The sequence below is a fragment of the Emys orbicularis genome, chromosome 3 (genome assembly GCF_028017835.1).
Source record: "Emys orbicularis isolate rEmyOrb1 chromosome 3, rEmyOrb1.hap1, whole genome shotgun sequence".
NCBI lineage: Eukaryota > Metazoa > Chordata > Testudines > Emydidae > Emys > Emys orbicularis.
This window is the reverse complement of record NC_088685.1, coordinates 172,507,562-172,534,719: the sequence shown is the minus strand read 5'-3', so window position 1 is coordinate 172,534,719 and position 27,158 is coordinate 172,507,562. Positions and strand designations below refer to the sequence as shown.

The 27,158-nt window shown below is 43.3% G+C and overlaps 1 protein-coding gene across 8 annotated transcripts in view; it reads left to right on the top strand.

The window, feature by feature from the left end:
* Positions 1 to 7,708, top strand: part of RCOR3 (REST corepressor 3) — a 34,231-nt gene extending 26,523 nt beyond the window's left edge. For 5 of the 8 annotated variants that reach the window (XM_065402198.1, XM_065402200.1, XM_065402199.1 and 2 more), the window contains 2 exons: positions 6,436 to 6,677; positions 7,073 to 7,708. In XM_065402198.1, coding sequence (XP_065258270.1) covers positions 6,436 to 6,677; positions 7,073 to 7,411 — 581 coding nt within the window. In that variant the 3' untranslated portion in view covers positions 7,412 to 7,708. Of the gene's footprint in view, positions 1 to 11; positions 813 to 6,435; positions 6,678 to 7,072 lie in introns of those variants that run through there. The other 3 variants (XR_010561316.1, XM_065402203.1, XM_065402204.1) reach the window with 3 other exon arrangements.
* Positions 7,709 to 27,158: the final 19,450 nt, after the last annotated feature.

The window sequence follows — 27,158 nt, the reverse complement described above, 5'->3', positions numbered from 1 at the left end:
TTCGTTTGCAGGTCATCTTTAACTAGGCATGAAGAGACAAGATACAGTCTTCCCATCCAACATCCTGCTGTGAAAGTTTGAGGCTGGAGACAGATGCTGTACTAACACATTTTCTTAGTGGCTAGCAGTGCACTTTACCAACAGGATATTGGGTACAGTTAACATGCAATAATCTCTTATCTAAGCATGAAAAATCTCAGATTGTTGTCTTGTTAAAACAGTGCACTGCACAGTCCAGAAAAAGCATTCAGATAGAAATATAAACATAAAAATGAAACTCAGTGTATTAACGTCAAAGTGTGATAAGTTGCATCTCTTGTATTTTCTGATACCATACATCAGCTCAATATTACTTCAGTGAAGTAATCGAGCTAGTTCTCTACATCAGTGGTTCTCAAACTTTTTTTTTCCACGGACCACTTGAAAATTGCTGAGGGTCTCAGCGGACCACTTAATGATTTTTCTAAATGTTGTTTGTACCATTGACGAACTGTTGTAAAGCGCTTTGGATAAAAGCGCTATATTAAAAAAACCATTAATAATAATTGTTTTTTGTTCTGCAAATAAAAGCACACAATTCATATTTTAATATCAGTAGTCTTACCTTTCTAATGCGATGAATGTGCCCTCTCTCCCTTGCTGTGGCACCTCCTGGGCTGGGAAGGATGGGGGTCTCCCCCACTGCGGCAGCCACCGAGCTGAAGCTGGGAAGGAGGGGGGTGTCTCTCCCCAGCAGCCGCAGCCCTGGAGCTGGGGAAAGTCGCCTCTCTGGCCCTGCATGTCCCAAATTCCCCCCTGCCCCCTCTTCTCACTCCACTGCCCCTTCCCACATGCCCCCTGTCGTCCCCCCCCCCCAGGCCACCACCTTACCTTACATTTGCGTCTTCTCCAGGGTCCAGGCACCTAATTAGTGGAGCCACGCCTGCACGGCTCCACTAATTAGGTGGCTGGCCTGTCATTTTCTCATGTGCTACCGCCCAGGCGTGCGCACCTTAGAGGGAATTATCCATGGACCACCTTAATGGAAGTGGTCTGCAGACCACAATTTGAGAACCTCTGCTCCACGTTGTTGACCTGCTTTAAAATAATGCTTAGACTAATTAGTATAACTTGCCCCATGTTTTGTTAGAATATCATAATGTATAAGTTACTGAACATTCAGTATTTGATAACTTTTAGTATTCTGACTCTGCTTCGAAAGTTAGGATTCTTTCAAAGGTTGAATGGTCTTTATTTTTTTTATACGCAACCAGTAAACTCTTATAGTGCTTTTTAGTACAGGATTGGTTATTTTGAATAAGTCCTCATATTTTTTGGTGAACATAGTTTTGAAATGGCTGAGAAAAAACACAGCTTTGTTCATGCTCAGTCATTTTTCATACTATTTGGTCTGCAAAAACTTAAATCAAACGACAGTTTTCAAGTACAGAACCTATTACATTTGATGGCGCATGGTGGGGGAATGACACTAACTTTGTGAAATCAAATTGCTGCAAGTACATAAACTACTAGACCTATTCCATGCTTAGGAAATATGACCCAAATAAGATCACTGCAAACTATCTTTCTGAATGTTTTACTCTGTATATTGCACTGGTCCTCAAACTGGGGCATGCTCCCTTAGGGGGGCATGGAGGAACGTTTGGGGTGGTGATGGGGCACATGGCAGGGCCCAGGCTAGCTCTCTTGGGGGACGGGGAGGGAGTGCCACCCAGCCCTGCCCCAGCTGCAGGCCCCCTCACCCCTTTCCCTCTCTGTCCCCATCCCCAGTTCTGCCCCCAGCTCTGCTGTCAGCCCAAGCTCCTCTGCTGAGCTAACTGTACAGTAACGGAGTGGGGATGTGGACAGATTCCATTACTGGTCGGGGGGGGGGGGGGGGGCACGATGGGAAAAGATAAGGCATCACTGGCATATTGGCTCTGGGACTACTGGGGGAATTCTGTGCAAGAGCAGAATTCATGTCCCCTGCAGATTTTACTCTTTCCCTGCAGAATAGTTGATTCATGCATCCCTCCCAGGCAGTGGTCCTGAACAGACTGTCTGGTTTGGGCATTGGGAGCAGCCAGGGAAGATGTAAATCACCACCTCAGGGGGTGGGACTGGGCATGCGTACAAGACTTTGTCCCTCTCACTCGCTGTCGTGATGTGCCTGGAGCCAGAAAGGGATAGGCCTGGAGACACCTGGCCGGTAGCTTCTACCATGTGCCAGACTCCTATCTCATAGAGCTGGAAGGGACCTTGAAAGGTCATCGAGTCCAGTCCCCTGCCTTCACTAGCAGGACCAAGTACTATCCCTGACAGGTGGTTTTTTGTTTTTCCCCAGATCCCTAAATGGCCCCCTCAAGGATTGAGCTCACAACCCTGGGTTTAGCAGGCCAGTGCTCAAACAACTGAGCTATCCCCCCAGCTGCTAGCCCAGCGTGGGGACAAGACTTATTCTTCCCCTGCACCGGCTGCTCCTGGGGCCAGGTCCAACCCAGCCCCAGGAACCCCCCAACTGCAGAAAGCTCCGCACATGCACCCCACCCCCTGCTTCTTGCCCCCATTGCTCCCCAGCTGCGGGGGAAGAGGTCGCTGTACAGTGAGCTGCTCCCCCATCTGCCCAACCCCTGTGCATCTAGACCCTCCACCCACCCTGCCAAGCCCCATCCCACTGAGCTGCACCCGCACTCCCAGCCCCCCTGCACCCAGATCCCTGTGCTGAGCCCCAGCCACCTTCACCTGGATCCCCCCTGCTGAGTCCTATTCCCCCTGCATCTTGACCTTCCAACGAGCCCCTTTGCATCCAGATCCCCTTCCCCCCCCCCCCCCGCCCCCACACACACACCTGGACCTGGCCCTCCCACCAAGCCGCCCACACCTAAATTGTCCCACACAGAACTCGCTCACCCCACACCTGGATCCCCCCACACTAAGCCCCTCCACACTTGGATCCTGCTGGGATGAGCCTGCTTGCCCCACACCTGGATCAGGTGGCAGGGCTGGGCTTGCATGTGATACTCTGTCCCTCTTGCTTACTATTGGCATGAAGGGGTAAGGTCCCAGGGTGTTTCTGGGTCAGGCCTTGCCCTTGCGCTGTGTCAGGGTCGGGTGCAGCCTCACTGCTGACTCTGTCCCAAAGGGGGCAGGGGGCTGCAGAGTGATCCCCCACCTCTGTGCAGTCAGTGGCCTATGCTCCCCACTGCCCTGCTGGAGCCTCCACTCCCATTGCCCTTCTAATCTATTGTCTGCAACAATTTCAGTTCCAGTCCAGTGACTGTACAGTGATATGCTGAGTACTACTTAACCATGCCATTCACTAAGGCCCCAATCTGGCAAAGCATTAGTTTTAATACGGATACTCAGGTGCTGAACTCTAGGCACACATTTAAGTGCTGTGCCAGATCATGGCTTAACTTCACTCCTAAGGATGTGCTGCCTTTTAGGGCATGTCCACACAGCAAAGAAAAGCGCACAGCTGGCCCATGCCAGCCAACTCAGGCTCGCGGGGCTTGGGCTGCAGGGCTGTTTCATTGCTGTGTAGACTTCTGGACTTGGGCTAGAGCTTCTACTTTTTGAGCTTCATTTTATAAGACTAGGCAAGTTATCAAGCTTAATCAGTCTCCTGGGAGGAAAGCTTTAGGAAATAACTTAAGGTAGTGTTTGAAACTTGATTATGTAATGAGTAGTCTGTTCACCAGTTTGCCGTTATATGACCTAGAAAGCTGATAGTCCCTTTCAAGATAAATGTGTGCTTTGTCAGTATGCTAGGTTTTCTGTCTCCCAATGAAGATTTAAGAGTGCTGTACTGAAGTCTTGTATAAATCAGTCTCAGTAACACTATTGGATACTTACTAGTATGCTAAAGGGAATCTGAAAGGAACCTGAACCTCAGTGGTCAAATGAGAGAGATGCATTTCATTTTATTATCCTTTTGTTCACTTAATGAATTTTGCAAATTGGTAAATAAGTCACAATGGGTCTTCTAATCAGCCGTGTGAGTTAGGGCTAATCTGTACTAGAAGCACTACATCTGCACAGCTGCAGCATGTCTGATGAAGATGCTCTATGCCGACGGGGGAGAGTTCTCCCATTGGCATAATAAATCCACCTCCGCAAGAGGCAGTAGCTATGTTGGCGGGAGAATCTCTCCCACTGACATAGCTCTGTCCACACGGGCATTTAAATATGTGTAACTTATGTTGCTCAGGAGGGTGGCGTATTCACACCCCTGAGCGATGTAAGTTATGCTGAAGTAAGTGATAGTGTGGACCTGGCCTTAGTGAAGCTCTCCTATTATGCCAGGTCTATTATGACAGGCAAAAGACTGAGTACTGGAGGGAGCATACTTTGAAAAGATGTCGCTATATCACTCGTCTTTCTCTCTCATCTCCTGCCATTGTCAGTGCACAGAGCAAATGGTTGTCTCTGTCTTGCCCAGACTTACCCTCTTTAGAAACACTACTGCTCCGTCTTGCACACTGTGACTCCCTGCAGCCAGATTGTGGGTTTTTTTTGTTTTTTTGTTTTTCCCTGCAGATCTCTATGTGGGGGAGCAGGAGCTTACTAGTACATATGTGCAGAACCAGCCATAATTTTATTTGGCCCTTAATGGCTAAAATGGAAGCTTCAGCTTAGCTTCAACTGTAGTTAAACTACTTATTGGCACTGAATTTTCTCTTGTACATTCACTGCAGCGAACAAGACACTGCATATTAGAAGCACTTATTCAAAGAGAAAAGTAGAAAGAGCAAAGTTATGTCATTTTTTATCAAGTTTCTAAGAGCATACATTTCAGATTTTCTAATTTGAAATAAATAACTCTCCTTCTGTATCCTTTACTTCACCTTTCTGAAATGAGACATTACATCTGGCATATAATTTTCTGCTATTGGGGGAGAAAATGCATGTCCTTTACCCATTCAGAATCCATTATAGTACTTAAAGTCATCAGCAATTTTCCACATTACATAAGTCAAATCTTATTTTGCTCATGATATGAAAGGTTACCTAGCAGAAAGCAAAAATCATATGACTGTCTCCAGTTTATGGATTACTGTAGAGTAATTTTTATCCCAGGCTATAAAATACAAGCAGGTCCTGTCTCTGGAGTCTGAAAGGTACAAAACTCTTGGACTCTTTGGGTATCAAAAATATCATTTTTAGTACAGTAGCTAAAAGCAAAGCTCCAGAGTGCAGGAGAACATGAGGATTTTCCCCTTGAGAACAGGAAAGTGGAGAAACTTCAGGGTTACCATTAATGTATTAAAAGGGGAGAGACTCTCATATCTTTGTTTTTAAGAAAATGGAAACTGAATTGAGGGAGAACTGGTAAACTTCAATATGTCACTTTGAGACGACCTGATTCAGGTATTTAAAATACATGTATTTTGTTTATTTGATCGACCATTCCTTGATAACTGACATATCAAGGTTTCAGATGGAATTTTTCAGTGCTAGTATATTGTATTGGGAGAGAGAAGCATACAGAGCCAGCCTTAATGTGTTTGAGTGGGCAAGTAAAAATTTTCCACAAAATCGGGTATAACTAACTTTTTTGATTCCAAAAGCAGTCTTAGGATTTTGGGGAGGATCAGAAATAAATTGAGGCACTCCCAAATCAAACTGATTGATATAAAAATAAATGAAAGGGAGAGGAGTTGAACTATTCATAGACTCCCACTGCAGGAGAATTGGGTCTCAGGTGCTTTTGCTGAGAGCTATTTTGCCATCACTTTTTTTTTTTTTTTAAGGGCAGTTGTTCCAAATAAGCCCAGTGAATATCTGCCAATTTGTCCTATATTCAGAGGGCTGTTCCCCCATTTCATAAATAGCTAAATGACAGGCTGTTTGCCTGTTCCCCTTAGGGCACAAAGGAAGTGTCAGAGCCAGGATTAGAATTCTAGTGTCCTGGCTCTGCCTTGTGCTGAGTCAGTAGACTCCTGCTATTGAATTCTGCTGCTCCTTTCAGTCAGATGTCACATGGGTTCTTGGGAAAAGAGCTAGCTTAGCATGCAGCTAGCTGGGGGAAGCCTACAAAGACGACTTGTAACCATCAGTTGAAGCTCACAGAGTACTGTTCTCTCCCCCTCCAAAAATATCAAATGATCTATTTCACACATCAGAGACCAGCCCTGCATGGCTGTAGGGAGGGCCCTATCAATTACCAGGATCCTTAGAAAAATCAGTGACAAACCCTAACCCTAGTGAAAAATTTCCTTGCAAAGATAGCCTTGAAAGAATAAGAGTCAGTGTGTCTTCTGGGAATTTTTTTTTGCTTTGTTTTTCATGTATTTATTCTAAATGGAAGCTGTAGTCTACCTTCTAATGGAGAGGTCCTTAAAATTAAAGTGAGCCCTTAGCTGTAGGCCCCAAAGGCCATATTTGTATACATACTTCACAAATAGCTGTGCTTGACTGATCCTTCACAGGTGTATTATTTACTTTGCCTTTCAGGTGTACGCAAATATGGTAAAGATTTTCAAGCTATTGCAGATGTAATTGGCAACAAGACAGTTGGCCAAGTGAAGAACTTCTTTGTAAACTACAGGCGTCGGTTTAACTTAGAGGAGGTGTTGCAGGAATGGGAAGCTGAACAAGGAACCCTGGCTTCTAATGGTGATGCTTCTACTTTAGGGGAGGACACAAAAAATACTTCTAATGTGCCATCAGGAAAGAGCACTGATGAAGAAGATGAGGTGTGTTTTGTGTATCACGTATTAGTAAGCATGAGTTGAGGAATAGCACTTACATTATATTTCACTGAATTAAGCTTAATCTGATTGTGATACACTAGTGTACTTGAAGGCCTGATCTTGATCTTATAAGCTTCATTGGGAACAGGATTGGGCCTCTAATAGTGAATTTCTTATGACTGTATTTAATGTTAAAAAAAAAAGTAGATTATTGTTTCATCAATATTCTATTTTTAGTTCCACTATTCAGCAGTTTAGAAATTAAAATGCTCAGTAACTTTTGTTTTTTCAATGTCAAAAAAAGCTTGTGCTTTCGATATAGTGGACACTGGCAACCCAAACTGCATTTTGTTCTGGACAGGATGGCTCTTTTTACATAACATTTTGTCTTTGTGTAGGGACAAGCCACGCAGATCACTCAGTGTTTAGGCCCTTCGCCTCCAGCACAGGCATCTGCTCCAGCAACCCCTGTAGCAACTTTGAACCAGCCTCCTCCGTTACTTCGTCCAACGCTTCCGGCTGCTCCTGCTCTCCATCGTCAGCCTCCACCACTTCAGCAACAGGCTCGATTTATTCAGCCAAGACCAACCCTAAACCAGCCCCCCCCACCACTCATCCGCCCAGCTAATTCTATGCCTCCTCGTCTAAATCCAAGGCCGGTATTATCCACAGTCAGTGGCCAACAGCCACCCTCACTTATTGGAATTCAGACAGAATCACAGTCCACTCTGCACTAAAGAAGTGAAATAGGCCAGAACTATCGTAACTCCTTCGATAAAATTTTATCAATGTCCACTTTTCTCAAATAATGAAGGGGAGAAAAGAGCAAGCCTTCCAAGGTATTGTGAAGCAGTTTTACACAGAGAAGCAAGCTAATAATCTTAGCAGTGGAACCACATGAACGACCATCTGTATAAAAGAATCTTCTGTGCAGAAGTCTTGTACAGCAAAACAATGCCTACAGTTCACCCTTATCCATATGAATAACGGTCGAAGGAAGCTAATCTCTTAAGCAAATAAATGTTCTGTGCACCAAGATTTTGTTTAACTGATTTTTTACTCTATTTATTTTATTAAAGTTCTTTATATTGAAACATCTTAGTACAGGAATGCAAAGAGTCTGGCAGATTTAGGAACTGTGACAACTCCTTAACTGACAGTAGAAATTAATGTGGGGGATTATTTTTTTGTTTTCCTATGTTAGGAGTGCAAGAATTAATAGTCTGCAGTTCAGATATACAATAGAAGTATTTCATGCACTTTTAAACTATAGACTTTTTTATAGCTTTCTCAAAACAGACTTTACTTTCTTTAAAAAGATACTTTCTCATTAAATACTCCTTTTGAAAGAGTAATCTGAAGATCTGCTCAGCTATTGTACCAAACGTGTTAAATCTAGCAGTGTGTGTTCTAATCATATAAACCCTCTGATACCAGACATCTGATTTCCTAGTGCAAAATTGTAGGAAGTGGATGTGCCAGCAACTTCCACGTCCAAGGAGATGATGAAAAATACCAGTAATGACCACTTGTAATGTGGCTACTCCACTTATTACACATACAATTGAAGTACAGTAGTTTTTAATCCCTTTGTAAATGGTCATATCTAGAGTTACATACTCTATATTATTGCTCTTTACCTAAAGCTTTAACTAAAATACTGGTAATGCCAATTAGCAGGGAATGTGTCCTCAAATGTTGTGATGGTGGGACTATGTGAAACAACCTAATTTCAGAGAAGGCTAAATGGTTATCTGAGCTTTCCCTTCCCCCATCTGGGTTTGGTTTTTTGTTTATTTGTATTAAATCAAATACAAAACAATTAAATAGTAATGCAGGTCTGCATTTGGTGTTTATTGATCCTTCTAAATTTTTTTTGGTTAGGCGTTGGGGGACTTCTCTGGAGAAACTAAATTATCCCAATTATCTGAAATTATAATTTGTGTCTTTAGTGACAAAAAGGTAAAATGTGAAGTTGTAAGTTTGTCAGCTCTCCTAAAAAACCTAGGCCAGAAACTTGGGTAAGGAAGTGTTTAAAGTTACTGTTTGGGAGCCAGTGTGGACTGGGTCAAGCTATGGAAAAGTGTTTGCTTTTAAACACTGTGTCCTGCACCCATATTGACCACCTCACTGTTCTAGAAGCTCTTTTAGCTGGAACAGTGTTTGAATATTTTAAGTATAATTCCATAACTCTCTGTTCTTGGCCTAACACAGACTGGGCCTTAAAAATAAACTGGATCTTCAGTTTGAAATTGGAATTTACAATCCTCAGTCTCCTACAGATTCAGTGGTTCAACTGTCCTGATGTTTTACAGTTTAACAGTTTTGCTGAAATCTTGTATCTGTGCAAAGGGAAGTTCTTGTAGAAGCCTTTTACCTACTACATTTGTAACTTAAATATTAAAATCAGACATGTAGCCTTAATTGTGGTTACAGTGTCAACCCTATATAAAAACACTTTCCAGAAATGGTAAACTTAGGAGACTTTTTTTTTTTTTTTTTTTTTTTTTTTGGAAACATCTGTCTCTGCTAATGTTCTTAGCTCTAAGTTCAAAAGTCCCTTTTTTGGGGGGGGGGTTTCACACCAAAATTAGATTCCCAGCCACCACATGGACATTAGATAGTGGCTGTTCCAGAAAGAAAAGCAGCATTGTAAAACAAACTATGAAGAGTTCTTCGTGATTGTTGGAACTTTTTGTTTTGGGGGGTCAAAAGGGCCCCTCAAACAACTACATGAAGTCTGGCTGACCGACAGACTTTTAGGCTGACAAGAACCCTGTCTTGTGCATTTTGACATAACTGTTTAAATAAATATCTAATTTTAATTGTTACTTAAGTAGAATGCATCTTTCAGTATTTTTTTAAGTATTGATATCAAGTCTCCCTGGTGTGTGTACTGTACCTTTGCTAATTTTTGTCTTGTCTATTGTCAATAGAATTTCAGTATGCAAAATGTTGGGTGTTGCAGTACAGTTGGACACCACTGACTGCTATCAACTGTTCAGTACATTGTAATTCAATTTAATCCTGTTTAAATATTCTGTAACTGGGCAAAGGTGCTGTATTTGGGGGGCAAGGGTGTAGTGTACTTTAGTTTACGTACACTGTGGCACACAGTAGGGAAACTAGCAGTTGTAGTACTAAACAAATATGTACATAGCAAAATGTCCTTTTTATTGTGTGCTTTGCAGAATATGTGCATACAGTTTGCACGTCTCGTTTTGGGGGTGGGGGTTTGTTTTTTAAACAGTGTTTTTGCCTGGAAGAGTGATATGCTTGCTGCTTAATCAAAGGATTAAAGTTTTAAAGGAATCTGTGTCTTCTATTTTTATGTACCTTGTAATGGTCTGAAATTTTAGGGCCCTTATACTGTGATTATCTTCTAAATTCACTTATATTTTTTTAATAATTAGAAATAAAATTATACAATGGTGTTAATTTCAGTGGAGATTTTGTTTTTGCTATACCACTAATCTCCTGGTTTTGTCTTTTTATAACTAGTTTAGGAAATGAACTCAACTAATTTTCAAGTTGTCTTATTTTTGTCATGTTTAAGAAATATAAAATGATTGCACACTTTTATTAAGTTTGACAGAGAAAGTGTATCCTACATTGTTCGAAAACAATATAACTTTACAGCTCTTCTTTTGTACTGTTTATTTTCAGTTAATAAAGAAATGTAAACAGCAACTATTGAAGATGAATGACAAAATTAAAAGTGCAAGGTATGATCTGGACAAAGAGTTTCTAGGTTCAAGAAACTGATTCACAGAAATGGAATATAAAGGCACACAAAGTTCCAGTCTTAGTTGTTCGGCTTTAAATGACATTGATTATGAATTGGAACATTACCTTTTGGTACCATAAAGGAAGTGTACATAGCACTTATAAGACAGTCCCCACTTGGAAGAATTTACAGTCCATATAAAGTAAAACATGGAGCAACTGTTAAGTTATGGGGGAGTCTAGATGGACGTAGTGACATTGCAACTGTAAGAGGCACTCTTGGAAAAGTGTGGCTTGCGTATAATGTTGACTGGTATGGGCTTGTGTATTTTGCCTGCAAAGGAGAGGAAGCAGCTTGAAACAAGGTGTGAAGCTCAGAGCAAGGAATTAAGGGAGTAATAAGAGGAATAGGTTGTGCTTGCAATAAGGAAGGGACTATAGGAAGGCAAGGATCTTCAAAATGTGTTAAACTGGAAAGCCAGTGAACGGATTTGAAGGATTGCTCTGGAGTCTTTGTAAAATATATATATATATATATATATATATATATATATATATATATATATATATATATATATATATATGAATAAAGAGCAAATAGGCCTTTAAAAGAAATCACTAGTGTGCAAAACAAGCATTTTATTATTTTAATGTAAAAATTGGGTAACTTTAGTAAATGTAGTTAGATTACAAATTCTTCTGCAGAGTCATGCTGAGACTGAAAGTTGGTAAGAGTAAGAGCTGAATCCCTCTGGTTTGTGAAAGTAATTACAGGATGTCATGATAAAGACAGTTGTCTTCAGAGAGCAGGACAGTAAGTGAAGGGTAATAGACAAACGTAAGCTTCTCAATACAATATTTATGGTTCTGCTAAAATTATATTTATAGACTGGTACAAATTAATATGAATCTTTTGGTTGCTTTTTTAAATGGAGAGAAGAATAGGAAGCCAGGTTTAAGTGCTTTACAAGGAATTCTATTAAAGGGATGTTTTGAAGTGCATGGAAGTTACTTGCACAGCTCTTAGGACACTATCAAAGTTGATGACTAAAATTGAACCTGCCTTTAAAAAAAAAACCATTATTTTCTTCTGTTTTGTTCTCTACTAAATGTTCCTTAAATTAAGGAATCTTTTGATGGAAGCCCTTTGAAGAGCTTGCTTCCTCAGTACCATTCTCCACAAGCAAGGATGCCTAACTTCAGATTGCTAAAGTCATTTTCAATGTTTTGGATCCTTTTGGATGCCTTAAAATAACTGAGATTCAGGGCAATAATTAATTTTGCTACTTCCTTTAGCAGGTAACTTGCTTCAGTCTTTGAAGGGGAATCAACTTGGTCTGATGGTGCTTTTCCATTGCTATGTACTATTATCTTGTCTTTCATTCAAATCTGCCACGGTGTTTGACAAATCTTAAAACTATGTATATATGGATGCTGGGTGCACTTCATCATTGAAAAACAGCCACTTCTGGGATAAAAGTGAACATTCTCTAAACAGCCCATAGCAAAAGTAGACTACTAGTGTATTTAATTTAATTAGGAAATGCCTCATGGTGTCATTTCTGTATCATACTATTTATCAAGACATACTACTGCTTTACTTCTGCAATGTAAGTATTTTTTTTTAAAGTGGGTGAATGTCTGACTCTATCTTGGTAGTAGACTAGAATGCTTTCTGTATAAAATCAGAGGCGTTACATGCTACCATTGTTTAGCATTACTGTTTGTTGTGTTCCATGTAGCCAGTTGCATTTTGGAAATGGGTGATATTTTCTATTTGTTACACTTATTTCATAAGATTATTTGAAATTTTGGTTGGTGGCTTCAGTGACTTAACAGGTGTGTAATTTTTACATGGGAGTAGTCCCATGGACCTCAATGGGACTACTATGAATAAAGTTACAGTCATGTTTAAGCTTTTGCAGAAATGGGGCCTTAACTAGCCCCACTCACGCAACTGTATAATTTAAGACCACTGTCATTAGAGATGAAGACACCTGCTCGGCTCTTAGCCGCGCCCGCACCTGCCGCGTGGGGTGATGCCGGAGGCTCAGCGCGTACAGAGCTGCTTGGCTTTTCCCTGCACCCCCCGTCCATGCAGGGACAGCGCTTTGAGCGCCTCTGGCGGACGAGGCTAGAGACGAGCCAGAGCTCGCGGGGTGGGGGTAGGGAACAAAGCCACAATGAGCCCTACCCAGGAGGCCTGGACCCTGCAAACCCCTCCCCGCTGCATGGCCCGCCCCTCCCGGGGGAGCCGAGCCCCGCGCGGGCTCAGGCAGAGGCGCTATGCCCCTTTCTCTCCCCATCCCCGGAGGCAGCAGGGCGCGCAGTTGCCGTGAAACCGAAAGCAGAGAGTAGCAGCCAGCGCTTCCCTTCGCCGCGCCCCAGCGGCTGAGCCTCGCCGCGCCCTGCGCTGCCTTCCCCCTGCGGACGGGGCCGGGCTGGGGCTGCGGAGCCACCGCGGCTGGCGACAAAGTTTGCCGAGCCGGACCCGGCTGCTGCCGCCCGCAGCAAAGCGAGCCGCTGCCGGTGAGTAGCGCGCCAGCTGGCCGAGGCGTGCGGGGGTGGGAGGGGCATCGGCCCCGCAGCTCTGCCCCTGCGGCCCGGGGCGCGCGGAGAACAAAGCCTGGCTGCATTGACAGCTCCGCCCCACGTGCGAGGCGAGCTCTCTGCACCCGCGGGGCCGGGGCGCCAGCGACCCAGCTGCAGAGGGGCTGGGCTGGACTGGTTGCCAGGGGCCGCCTCCGTGCTGCTCGCTCTCGTGCGGGGCTTGGGCCGAGGCGTTGTGGGTCTTTGTGTCTGGCTCCACTGCTAGCAGCAGCCCGGAGGGGAGGCGGCGATGCCGCCAGCCAGAGCCTGCTCTCGGAGGCAGGCGCAGCGCGCCGGAGCCAGGGAATGCAAAAGTTCAGCTTCTCCTAGCAACGCTCCCGCGCCCGCCTGCTGCGGGGTGTGCGCCCTGGGGGAGGCCCGGGGCGAGCCTGGCTGGCCGCCTGGGAGCATCGAATCCCTTAGGGGCCACCGGCGCAGCCCTTCCACGCCTCGGAGTCCCGCTGCAAGTCACCGAGCGCGTTGGTTGCACCGTGTTTGCAGAACCGGCCTTTTGCGTGCTTGGAAGTACCCGTTATTTCTTCTTCCCTATAGTCATGGCTGTGTATTGTCTCGGTTAGAGCTCCCCTAATGCCCGGCAGCAGGTGCCCCGTCTGCCGGCCGGGAACGCAGGCCGGAAATGCAGCTGTTACTGGAATATCTGAGCCATACAAAACTGGGAACCTTTTGAACTTATTGTAAAGTCAACTCTGGTACCATTCTGTTGTTTTAGAAAAATCATTCTAGTAATGTTTATGCCTAGTTACTTTCTGGTAGGGCTCGAGGCTCTCTGAAGGAGTGAATTAGGGTCAGGGTTGCTGGGTTGAGACAGCCCAAGGTGGATACAGGGCCCTTCAATTTAGATTAAATTTACACACATGTGCACCCTTTTTTAAGTAAGCAAAATTTACCTTGCAACAATATTCACTGTCTCCTGTTTTGTGGTGTGTGCACTCCCTGAGTCCTAACAGCTGCCAAAGCAGCAGCTTCCTATTGGATTGTCATTCTTTAATATAGCTAAATGCGTCTGACGAAGTGGGTATTTACCCACGAAAGCTTATGCTCCAATACTTCTGTTAGTCTATAAGGTGCCACAGGACTCTTTGTCACTTAATATAGCCAAGACACTAAATGCTCTCTAAAACACTTTTCCAAGTGCTTTTGTCTTTTCTTATTAATTTAGATGTAGCCCTTATAACGCTTTATAATTTTCTTTTTAGTGTGACAAGGTCAACTTAAAAAAACCTGAACACAGATAATGCACTATACAGTTCTTTATCTTCTCTATTTTTGAGTTTATAAGGCCCTCATCACCACAGTATATGATTTCCTTTTTATTTATAAAAGCATAAATAAGCACCCATTTCCTGTGTTAAATTAGGTAAGGGCATCTAACATCATTAATTTCTCTTACCACCCTAATGAATACATACCAGCCAACAAAATAGAAGATCCCCAGAGCAGGTATAATACCTCCCCTTTAACACTTAGTGCACTTCCTTCCCCCCTAATGCTCAATGGAAAATGTGGGTGTTTTGTACCATGCCCTGAAAGTTAACAGATCTGGATTCTGGCAGATGAGGGGAGGAGAGCAAATTCAAAAGTGGAGGAACTCTCTTGACAAATGCCTTTTTAGCAGCTCTGACCTTTTTAAATTGTAGAGAATCTGCATTGTATTATGCAATGGGGGATGTGGCTGTACTTGATTAAAGATATGCAAGGGGTGTGTTTACTTGTGAGGCACAAGGCTTTGATCAAGTAAAGTACAGTCAGTCATCTGAGAACTGGCAGAGAGGAGCGCTGATAATACTGCATTTATTGAAGCTGGTACTGCTTTGGTTTTTGTTCATTTGGCTGATGCTTCCTGGCATCAGCCAGTACAATTTTTCCTTTCATAAGTTCCTCTTACACGTGGGGTGAATGAAAGGTTGCAGTGCTTTGTTTACTAAGAAATAATTCTGTCAAGGTATTCAGGTCAGTGGGGGGCTCTAGGCTGGAAACAATAATATACACTTATATTTTTTAACCATTCTGTTTGAAGGCCTAAGAGCAACAGCACTGTACAAAAATTAACAAATAAGCAGAAAACTTCAGCTGTTCCGTCACTTTATGGTATTGGAGGCATTGGCTTAGATAAATATCTTGTTTGCATTTGTATTTATTTTTTTCCTGTGGATTTCATTGAACAGTTCCTCTATGATTTGAGCTGATTAGCATCATAGTGGGGCACATGGTATGCTGGCTCTGAAATGATCCCTAGAGCAACTGACCTCTCTGTCCAAGGTGGACTTAAAAACAGAAGATGAAAAGAATTATCCAATGTTGAGAGTAGAGAAGTAGGCAGATCTGGGTCTGTTCTCAGTTTTACTACCTACTGACTGGATGGAGGTGGCAAATCGTGTAGGTACATTGACCCCAGTCCTGCAAAGACTTAAGCACATGCTGAATTCTGTGCAATGTGGGCCCAGTTAACTTCATGGAGACAGCTCATAGTGTGTTAAGTTAAATGTATGCTTAAGTTTTTTCCTTGTGTGTGTGTTCCTTACCTCACTCGGGTGCTGTAAGATTAAGTTCATTAATTGTAAATTGCATTGAGATCATTTAGTGGAAGGTAGTGTAGAAATGCAAAATAGAACTGTTATGTAAAAACCCCTAGTGACTACATAAACCACAAGGAGAAGAGCAACCTACAAACAAGTTTCATCCAACGCAATCATTATAAAATACAAACACCCAGTCATATTGCATTTTTCAGTCTTTGCTATTTTGGGACATAGTCTGGCTTAAGATACAAAGTTACCCTTGTTAAGTCTGGGATAACTGGACTTGTGCCTACATAGTCAGGATATGGCCCTTAATAATATATCAAAGAATAATAAATTATAAGGTATTGTTTACTATTCCGTTAAGTATAATAGGTATATCTCACAACTACTTAAATCAGAAATGTAATGGATGACCATACAAATGTGGGCTGCTTGCTTTTGTCTGTGAAATCCACCTCTATTTATCTCATCAATGACCACCGTCCTCAGACTATGTAGTATGGCTTTTCTTCCTCCCTCAAGGACCAATGGTCAGAACTCCATGTGGACCATGTTGGTGCGGTGCCCAGGGCTGGCCAGCGGAGGTCACTCAAGAAAGAAGCCAGATGTAGGATCTTCCTTCCCAATGAGTAGAGCTCTGCACAGACACAACATTTGTATCCGCATCCCCGGATATACATGGATTTGCAGGGCTCTACCAATGAGAGAGGGGTTGGTAAGGCCACTGTATCTAAACCAGTGGTTCTCAACCTATTTATCATTGGGGGATGCATATGCGTTACGCAGGCCACAGGTTGAGAACCACAGCACCCCCCTCCAAAAAAAAATTCCCCACAGTCCTCTATGCCCAGCATCCCCTGCCCAGGGACCCCTCCACAGAGCTGGTGCAGGAGCGGAGTCCTGGTTGTGGGGCTGGGCAGCAGCTGGACCCGTCTCGTGACCCGCCAGGACCCGGATCCCTGGCACCCGGCCTGGAGCAGAGTACCCGGCGCAGGCCGGCAGTGAGGACCCAAGGCGCGGGGCCAGTAGCAGAGCCCCACCTAAAATCTGGGGGTGCTGCAGCACCCCCCCACCCCCTCGCTGCTCAGAGCTTGCACCACAAATCTGCCCAGAGACCTACTCTCCTGCCCCCTGCCTCCCTGGGGCGCTTACCAGCCCCCTGCTGGCAGGAGCGCTCATGCAGGCTGCCAGACGCTGTCTCCCCCTCAGCCAGCCCCCTTTCAGATCAGAGCTGCAAATTCTGAATTTTTTTTAGCGTACAGCTGGGCCGCAGCTGTGTACTAATTGGACCGCATAGGGCCGTGGGTTTAGAACTGCTGATCTAAATGTTAAGTCCCCTGCAGTACAAAACAGTAAAGCTGTCTCCACAGAGTGTGTCTGTTCCTGCTCCACCGTCTGCAGAAAGGATTCGTTCCCCTTCTCCCAGCAGAGATCCCTGGTGCCCAGTCAAATTGCTTGTGCTGGCTGCTAAGGAGAGGGCTTTGCTCAAAATAGCTGGCTTGCATTTGCTCTGTAAATGATTGATAGTAAAATTATAGCCCTCTAATCATACAGTATGTATGATGTTAAATATTCTTTCTTATTAAACATCCTTCTCTGTTTACCGTTCACAGTATTTTGAAGATGGTCTGATTTTCTTCAGATTTTTTTTTAAAGCTAATATTTCCCCTTTATTTTAAGAGCAGCCAATCTTCGGTGTCACCATTGCCGCCAATAGTGATTTCAGATGGTCACTGAAAATCACTTTTGCTTTCAGACATTTGATAGTGTATTGCTAAAATTCAATCTACATTTTCTTAATCATATCAGACATAGTGGTGTGACTGAATAAAAAAGAGGGCTCATGAAGGAGGAGAGTGATCTGAGAGCCATTAATAATGTAAATTAGCATGGGAGGGGGGCAACCTTTTGTGGGGGTGAATTAAGATAAGAGTGTAACTTTATTGTAGTAATTCAGATGAATGAGCTGAGTTGATTCTGGGGTTTCTATTCACATGCTGATTAAAATTTTTATTAAAGTTAATGTTTAAAGTCAAATTTACACAAGTTAAGAGGGAAGGTACTGTACCTCTGGGGTCAGGCTTGAGTTATGAGGGATTACAAGTATCGGTTGCAAGGTTCACGAGATACATACATAGCACATAACCAGCATAGACCCAGAGTGGGGTGCGGGAGATTTTAAAACGTCAGTGGATAAGTGGGCTCGGGTACGCCACCCATAGAATGTATTTAGAGTCCAAGTCAGTATTGGTGTAGTGAATAAGTACACGGGTGGGATGCGTCCCTTGGTTCATCAGGGAAGGAAGTGGGTTGTTTCCCTGGCTGGCGGTCTCAATTACTCGACCTGGTACTGATGGTGTTTAGTACATTCAGAACAAATCAAATTGCCAAGAGTGGTGAAAATTTAAAAACAAAAATCTTTTAGGTCCTTGCACTGGATGTGATGGGGAAATCAGTTGAAGCCCTGTATAGCAGCTGTCAGTGAGTTAATAGGCAGATTATCGCTAAGACCCCAGTCCTACAAAAAATGCAATGGTCGACTCATTTGTTTGCAAAAGTGAGACCTTATTTTGGCCCTAATGCACTTCCATTTAAGATTTTTTTTTTAAAAACTAGTATTATGACCTTTCTTTATCTCTCATCATCCTTTTCTTCTTTCTCTCTTCCTGCCACTTCTCTATGTGCTGCCTCTGTCCCAATACACTCCCCCTTCTCTGTTTCCTACCACATTTCTTTTCACTCTCTCTCATTATCCCTTTCCTGTCTGTTTTCTCACTTACCTTCATCCTCTCCCCACATACTTAAAATAAATAATCCTTTGCCATCCTTTACATCCTTCCTCCTTTCTCTTGGAGGGTCTGCAAAATACTTCTACCTGCAGAAGAAATTGGAAAGGGGTACCTGAACAATAGCGTGAGACTAGTGCTTTCTTTTCACTTGCAGAGTGAAATTGACTAAAACTGTGAGGCGTCCTTGTGGCACCTTAGAGATTAATAAATCAAATAAATTTGTTAGTTTCTAAGGTGCCACAAGGACTCCTCGTTTTGTTTTGTTTTTGCTGATACAGACTAACATGGCTACCTACCCCTCTGAAACCTGACTAAAACTGGGATCCTAGTCCGTCTCAACTTCTCTTTTCAGGGCTTTCCCCTAAGCTTTCCTAGAAGCAGATGACATTTTCTGGTGCTGTGCTCACATAAAATTGTTTTCCTCCAAGTGCTATCTCATGCAAATGAAATAAAGTAGGAGTAGCACTTCCTTCTACAGCTACCAGACTTTTGTGGAAAATCCATATAACAGCAGTTATTCTGACCTCCACAAGTGCAAAGGTTGCATATACTCAACATCTCAGTCACGATAAGTCCTGAGGGCAGATGTCATTTGTAAAGATGGGTGGGGGGGGAATCAAAGTCCCAAACCTGCAAACCCTTAATCATGCTAGTAGTCTTAGGCCTTGTCTGTACAGGAGTTGCAACAGTTTAATTGTCCAACTGAAGCAAGGCCCTACGCTAAAACTTGATGGCATTTCTATCTGTCTGTTTGCTTGTATGCAGCAGGATAACTTTTGACCACTCAATCTGATCTATTCCAAATGTCAGGAAACGTTCTAGGAATCGGTGGGTAGAAACTTGTTGATTTGGGTGAAAATCAGAATACTGGAAAGAGATGGAGGACAAGAAAATGGAGTCCCTTGAATCTGGTTAGCAGATCCAACAGTTTCAACCATCTCTGTAACTGTAGATCAAAGAACTGGTTGATGGCAGCCATTAACAACTTCCAGCATAACAACAGTCTCAGCTCTGCCCATTGTCCCAGTGCAGTTTATAATGTTGACATCCTGACTTATCTCCCAGATAGAAAGAAATGATAAGAATGTTAGGGAGGAAGAAGGGCATGGGGGGAAAAGCGAGTACCCAGAGCCCTCCTCGATGGGAGGGGGAAAAATGGGAATAATGGAATGTGGGAGAGAGAAATGTTGGGGAGGGGGGTGGACACACAGAGACCCTGTGTGACCCAAAGATCCCTATTCTTTGTAAACAGCTCTCATCTCAAGCCTGACAAACTCACTACATCAAATGCATTGCTTACAGTGTATTTGTCCATAAAGGGTAACACGTAAGGTCTCTCTTGAAAGATTGCAATTCATTTATGTTCATGATTGTAGAATGATCTGTGTGCGGGTCGTTTTGAAGGAATAATGAAACTTGAAGTTTATACTCTTATGGTCCTAAAGTTAAAAGGAGTCAGAAGGGAGTAATATGGGAGTGATGGTCTGTTCATTGCCACCCCGCCCTGGTTAGCCAGTGATCTAATGCAAGGCTCTGTTGTTTACCATTGCCCCATCCCAGAACAGTCAATGGAAAACTATCAAGGACAACTGAAAACAATCAAAACCACTTGGAGGTAAAAAAGGAACATTATATCAGTTTGGGGAATTGTCCGGTCTATGAATTAAGACAAAAGACCAGTACAGTATAACCGAGTGGGGAGAGGCGTGCTAGATCCAATCACTGAAGAGACATCTTGCTGAATGCGGGTTTTTGTCATGAAATAATTGGATTGTGGTTCCTGTGAAGCCACCCAGCTCTGCAACAGACTGCATGTTGGAGGGTGGGGGTGGGGAGGGAACTTACTTTTTGGCCTTGGCTACACTTGGGAATTCACAGCGCTGCCATGGCAGCGCTGTGAAGCGCGAGTGTAGTCACGCCGCCAGCACTGCAAGAGAGCTCTCGCAGCGCTGTATGTACTCCACCTCTCCGAGGGGAGTAGCTTGCAGCGCTGTAAGCGAGCGTGCAGCGCTGCAGGTGCTGATTACACTGGCGCTGTACAGTGCTGAACTCGCTGCGCTCGGGGGGGGGGCGTTTTCACACCCCTGAGCGCAGCAAGTTGCAGCGCTGTACAGCGCCAGTGTAGCCAAGGCCTTAGTAGGAAAAATAACTGCACCTCTACCCCGATATAACGTGACCCGATATAACACGAATTCGGATATAACGCGGTAAAGCAGCGCTCCGGGGGGGTGGGGCTGTGTACTCCGGTGGATCAAAGCAAGTTCGATATAACGCAGTTTCACCTATAACGCAGTAAGATTTTTTGGCTCCCGAGGACAGCGTTATATCGAGGTAGAGGTGTATTAATAAGTGTAGGCCCAAGTTAGTGTTTTATGGTCTTATTTTGTATGGTAACCATTTGTTTCTATCACACACTCTTGTTTGTAGTGCAATTTCTCTGTTTGCTTAAATAAACCTTTTGTTTCATTACAAGTGTTGTGTGGTTTACAGGAGCAGCGGTTTAAGGTAAAACTGGTAAACTGGGGTACAATGCTCCTTTGGAGGCAGAGGATCTGGGATTTCTGGGAATAGCCAGTGTTGGGCTGGATATCGCAGGGGAATGCTTCAAGGGGACTTGGGGACTGGGGTGCACCTATTGTTAAGGCAAAAACAGGGCTGGCATAGCCCAGAGGAGAGCACTTGAGTGGCTGAAAGGTTGGTGGTGGCAGAGGGTATAAAGGTATCTCTCAGGCCCGGTCTACACTACCCGCCTGAATCGGCGGGTAGAAATCGACCTCTCAGGGATCGATTTATCGCGTCCCGTCAGGATGCGACAATCGATCCCCGAATCGACGCTCTTACTCCACCAGCGAAGGTGGGAGTAAGAGCCGTCGACGGGAAGCCGCGGAGGTCGATTTTGCCACCGTCCTCACAGCGGGGTAAGTCAGCTGCGATACGTCGAATTCAGCTACGCTATTCGCGTAGCTGAATTTGCGTATCTTAAATCGACCCCCCCCCCTGTAGTGTAGATGTAGCCTCAGTCCTGGGTTCCCTGAGAACTGTCACACCTTGGCATGAGGGAAGAGTGGTAGGGTTTCAGGAAGTCACTGAAATAGAGGGGGTTGGGAGGGTAGCACAAAGGAAGCTGGGGGAGGGGGGGATGGAAGGATGAAAGTAGCCCTCAGTGTATCCATTTAGCTTGGCAGACAGAAGCAACAAAATGGGTGATCAACTAGTTCAGTGGTTTTCAGACTTTTTTTTCTAGGGACCCAGTTGAATAAAATTGTTGATGCTGCTGGCCGCTTCCGGGGCGCAGCGTGGTGTTGGAACAGATAGGCATTAGCCTGCCTTAGCTGGGCAGCACCGCTGACAGGACTTTTAACATCCCGATCGGCGGTGCTGACCAGAGCAACCCAGTGCCTTACATGCCGCGACCCAGTAGTGGGTCGCAACCCAAACTTTGAAAAATGTTGATCTAATTTAAATCTGTTTCTAAACCAATTTAGTTAAACTGGTTCAAACTCCAGTATAGTCGCTCTTCTTTTGGTGGTGTCGACTTAAGTTAAATTGAAAAGTTTGGTTTAAACCAAAATAAGACTATCCACACAGCCTTTTGCACAGATCTAACAAAATCCATTTAAAATAGCATCTTAAATTAAACTGGTGGCAATTTCTCGTGTTGACACGCCCTTATGCACCTGACATGAGTGGGTCTACCTGTGTGAGTGAGGACTGCTTGTGTAAGAAAATGCAAGAATAGGCCCTTCGTTTTGTTTACATCTTTACAAATGCCATGTTTCCTTGTGACCAAAGAATTGTCAAATCAGTTACAGCTCCATTGAAACTGGCAACGTTTTAATGAAAACTAAAAATGCTCAGCAAGGAAACATGTGAAAAAGGGTATTTCTAAGCTTATGTTTCTCCAGAGACAATCATGCTGCAGTGGGTAGGGTTGTATTATTTCAGTCACTGCAGCAGAAGTTTAAAGGAGGAATATTCTTTAATGGTTTGCCTTTTTGTCCCAACATTTTCTATGTTTGTTGTTTTGTTTGTAGAGGTGATCTTTGCAAAGCTAGTCTTGGGGGATTTCCACTGCCTTGCTGTTTAAAACCTACCATAGTGTTGTTTTAACCACAGACCATCTCACTTTCTGTTCAGGAACAGCCACAGTTTTCAGGTACAGTTCTTTCAAAATAAATGTTGTAACTGTTGGCAATAGACTAATAATGGCACTTATATTTGCCATCTTCAAAGCACTCTTCAAATATTAACTAATTTTAAACCTGATGTTTAAATAACATGTGGATTTGTTAATGTAAAGCTTTAGGATTTGAAAGGGGTTGAGAATGATTTTGTAGTTTAACTTTAAGAATTCACATCAGATTATGTTGTTGCCAGAAGAGACATTAAGACATCCAAGCATGGACACAGAAATTTCAAAGTGATTGTAGAAAAGGAAAGGCTTAATTATTAAATTTCACCATATTATAGTTTGAGCAAGAAAGGTGACTCTTACCATATCAGTGTTCTTTTTCATAAAGTTAATGTGGTACTCTACACACTTGAAATGCTGTTGTAGGAAAATTAAAGTGTTTTAATGAGTGACTGGATTACTGTGTACTAAGTGCAGTACCAATTTTACTTGGTTTATAGCTCTTGAGTGTTACCTTTTTATAGTTACAACTATTACTAGATGTTAAGGACAAAATTATTTTTTCATAGTTAAAAAACAGTATGTTTAAGACTAATGCTGTCCACGTTATTGCCAAATATAGCAATGCAGATATACTATAGAGAACTCCTTGTACAGTAGAAACTCGCTAATTAACATTAATGATTGGGAGATCCATAGTAAATCAGCCAACATTACAAATAAGCAGGTCAGCAGAAAAATACAAACTCAAAGCTACTGCAGCACAAAAATTCCTTTTGGGGTTTTTTTTACATTTATAGTTTTAATTATTAGATATATGTACACACCATAGTGTGCTTTGTAAAAAATAAAGAAGTCTTAGTCTTATGGGATCTCACTACAATACTTGCCTGTTAAATCTTCACAAAGAAGTAGAGTGAGACTGCAGGGTGTTAATGAGAATTTGGGTTTGAGGATTAGCAAACTGATAATTAGCAAGGTTTTACTGTGAATTTATAATAAGGCGACAGGTTTCAGAGTGGTAGGTGTGTTAGTGTGTATCAGCAAAAACAATGAAGAGTCCTTGTGGCACCTTAGAGACTAACAAATGTATGCCCAAATAAATTTGTTAGTCTCTAAGGTGCCACAAGGACTCCTCACTTTTTTTTTTTTTTATAATAAGGTGACATTTGAATTCAGGTTGGATTTGGTTTTGTGCTTTCTGCAGCAGCATCCCCTGTGGATCTTCAGGCTAGTATCCAATCAGGAATTATTGTTGTTAGAAGTATTAGCTCCTGCATACCAACCGTGGCTACTGTTGTGTGGCCACTAAGGGCTTAGGCCGGTGGCAGAACAGCTCATGAGGACTGTGCAGGTAGGTGGAATGGGAGCCAGCCCTCCAATGCAACAAGGGGTCTTCTTACTCGTGGAGCCTCAGGATCGAGAAGCTACCCAGCAAATATCCAGAATCCTTTCCTCCCCTATGGGAAGCACTCCACAGGGTTGTGGGGATCCATGGATGTGGATTGCATTGCCAGTGCTTAAAATATATACTCCTAATATGTGGTAGGCCAGCTGTTATTTTCAGGTGATTCAGTATAATCTGCCATATCTTTAATCTGTATTTAATTATATGCAGTAGATCTTTAACCCATTTTACATTTCCACACACTGTGATATAATTCGAGCACTCTCTTGTCCCCCCACCCTCCCAGTACAATTACTGCATGTCAGGGCTCCATATTACCAGTAAATCACATTGCTGGATACTGTAACTGTATAGCCCAATAATAGAGTCAGTTGGACCACCTTGCCCATCAGGCAGTTTGAGTGGATAATTTAATGAATGGTATTCCCTTCTTTTCCTTCATGTTTCTCTCCCCACACCTCCACTGCAGTGAGTTGATCTTAGACCTCTAACTTATACCGGATTTTGCAGGACATTTTGGCTGGATCAGACTTCCTATCCTAGTGTACCACAAAGGAAGACAGTTTTCTGAGGGAGGGACAGAGAGATTCTGTTTGCTCTGCCACATACTTTGGAGCCAAGGGCATACTAAGTTGGGAGCCAGGAGACCATGAGTTTAAACTTTATACCTTATGACTGTTGTTTATACTTCCATGTACTTCATAGCCCTTACTGCTGAGCAATGTCTTGTACCCCAACCCTAAAAGGCAATCACGATTTGCCTCCCATTTTACAGATAAGGGAGTTGAGCATAGAACCCAGGTCTCTAGTACGGGAGGCTCAACTCTTATACACTGAGCCGCACCACCTTTCAGAGGGAATGTACCAAATAATGTGCTTTGGTTATCTTCTCTCTAATCATTACAACATTCTCCTATCTTGGAGCTAAGGCTTGAAACGAGGATTCCTGATCTCTAATATTCTACTGCTGTCTAGTAAATAGTTGTGCAATACTGGCAAGGTGTGGTCCAAGTCCCGCTCTAGTGGCTGGTTCCCAGAGAGGTTAACGGTTACTTTTGTAGCTCGAGTGGTAGAGTCTGTGCTGGGAATCTGAAGATCTAGGATTCAGATCCAGCTGATGACCCATATAGGCGGACTTAATGGTTGCATGTGATTGAATTTGTTTTTTTTCCAGTTTTCTTTTTAAAATGTATTTAATTCACTTAGTGAGAGAACATATTGAAAACTGGTTTTATAGTTGAAAACATGTGTTATTGATAGTGCACACAATATAGGAATTCCACACTTTGGCCATTTGTCACATATTTTGGTTGCTGGCATAGGCGCCGACAAAAAAAATTAGTGGGTGCTTAGCACCCACCATCAGCCAACCTCCCCCCCCCCCTCCAGCACTTCCCACCCACAGCCCCACTGATCAACTCCTCCTCTTCCCTCCCACTGCCTCCTGCACGCCATGGAACAGCTGTTCGGCAGCATGCAGGAGGTGCTAGGAGGGAGGGGGAGAAGCGGGGAGGGGTGGGAAGAGACGTGGTGGGGCCTTGGGGAAAGGGGCAGGACCGGGGGTGGAGCAGGACAGGAAGTGGCGGGGTGGGGGCTTGGAGGAAGGGGTGGAGTGGGGGCAGGCCTCGAGTGGAGGGGGGGGTGTCGAGCACCCCCCGGGTAGAGAGGAAGTCGACGCCTGTGGTTGCTGGTTCACACACTGGCAAGTTTGAAGATTGAGAGGAATGGTTGACCTGTTTCAATAATTTGTTGGCATGAGGGCAACATTCTAGGGAGTAGTATCATCCTGATTGACTCATACCATGTTCCACTCAGGTCCTACTGTGTGTTCTGCATATATGTATGACAAATAATTTAGATTATACATGGCCTATATAAATAGAAGGTGCATAGCCTCATTTGGTCGGGTGCTAGTTAAGGGGGAATTGCCCTGATTTAGAACAATTTTTTTTTTTTTTTGGTACTGAAAACTTCCCATAGTAGATTTTTTTTCAAAACAGTGTGGCTTAAGGATTTATGAGAGTGAGAAACCTATTGTAAAATAGCATCTGCATACAGAAAGATATTTTGTATGCATTGTGTTTATCCTGCCTTTGATGAGGTTGGCCTTTATTATGGTGGCATGGGTGTGGGTTGCTAAAGTAAAAAGCAGGGGTGACAGTGAGCAGCTCTTTATTGTGTTGCTACCAAGGTCTAGTTCTTGTGAAGCTATATGATTAGTTCTAATGTGGGACATGGGCTTTGTGACCACTATTTAAATCCATTTTTGTAATGTAGGGTTAAAATTAATTATGTAATACAGCCTATAGAAATTACTCTAAATCAAATCTTTTTTGTTTTATTTAGGTTTCCCTTCTGACACAAGTGTGTCTCATATTATCCACCCCCATTTAATATTTTTAAAATAATATTTTGATGTGTGTGTGCGTGCTCACATTATAATAGTACAGTATGTTCACTTTGCATATTTAGCTGTTTGACATGCAAAAGTTAAAGCATACAGTACCTACTGTGTTGGTCAGACATCAGTTTAAGCAGGAAATTGATTCAGTTAACCCATATAACTCTTTATATTGCAAAAATTACTTTTTCCTGTGCCTGTTTTGCTTTGGTGTGACTTGAAAGAACACAGGCATCAAATACTTGAAGCCGGAAGTGGATTTACAGTGTCTGCACCCTAGTTTCCTGTGTCTAGCGTGAGTTACACAGGACATACACATTCATATCCAGGCATCATGTTTATTTGTAATGGTTCAGATCATACCATCTTGGATGTTGTGTAGCAACAGGCTTGTTTTAATGTATAGCTACACTGCTGAACTAGTCACCCTGGGCCAAATTCATCACTGATGTAAACAGGTGCAGCTCAGTGACTTATACCAGTAGTGAATTTGGCCTTAATAGCTCAATTCAGCAGTGTGAACCCATGATCTTTTTGAGCTGTGCAAGACCTGGAATGCTACAGGTGCTGACTCCATTGATGGTCTACTTCTCTATTGAAAGATTAGTTTGTAATCGAAGCCTGGACCAGAAAATACAAACCTATTGGACAAGGAATTGCAGTCACGTGCTCCACAACTTAGTCCCCATCATTACGTGCTGAACCTGTGAAGGCCACAGCTAGCTCCCCTTTCCATCCCCTAGAAGGGAGGCAGATAGGAAACTTGGCCTTTAAATGACCCTATATGTGCTTTGACTGCATTGGATGAAGAAGACTTCTTAGCTGAGATTTCTGATGGCAGACTTGCATATAGAAAGTACTTCGTTGAAAGTACTCCTCCCTGCACACTTGGACTT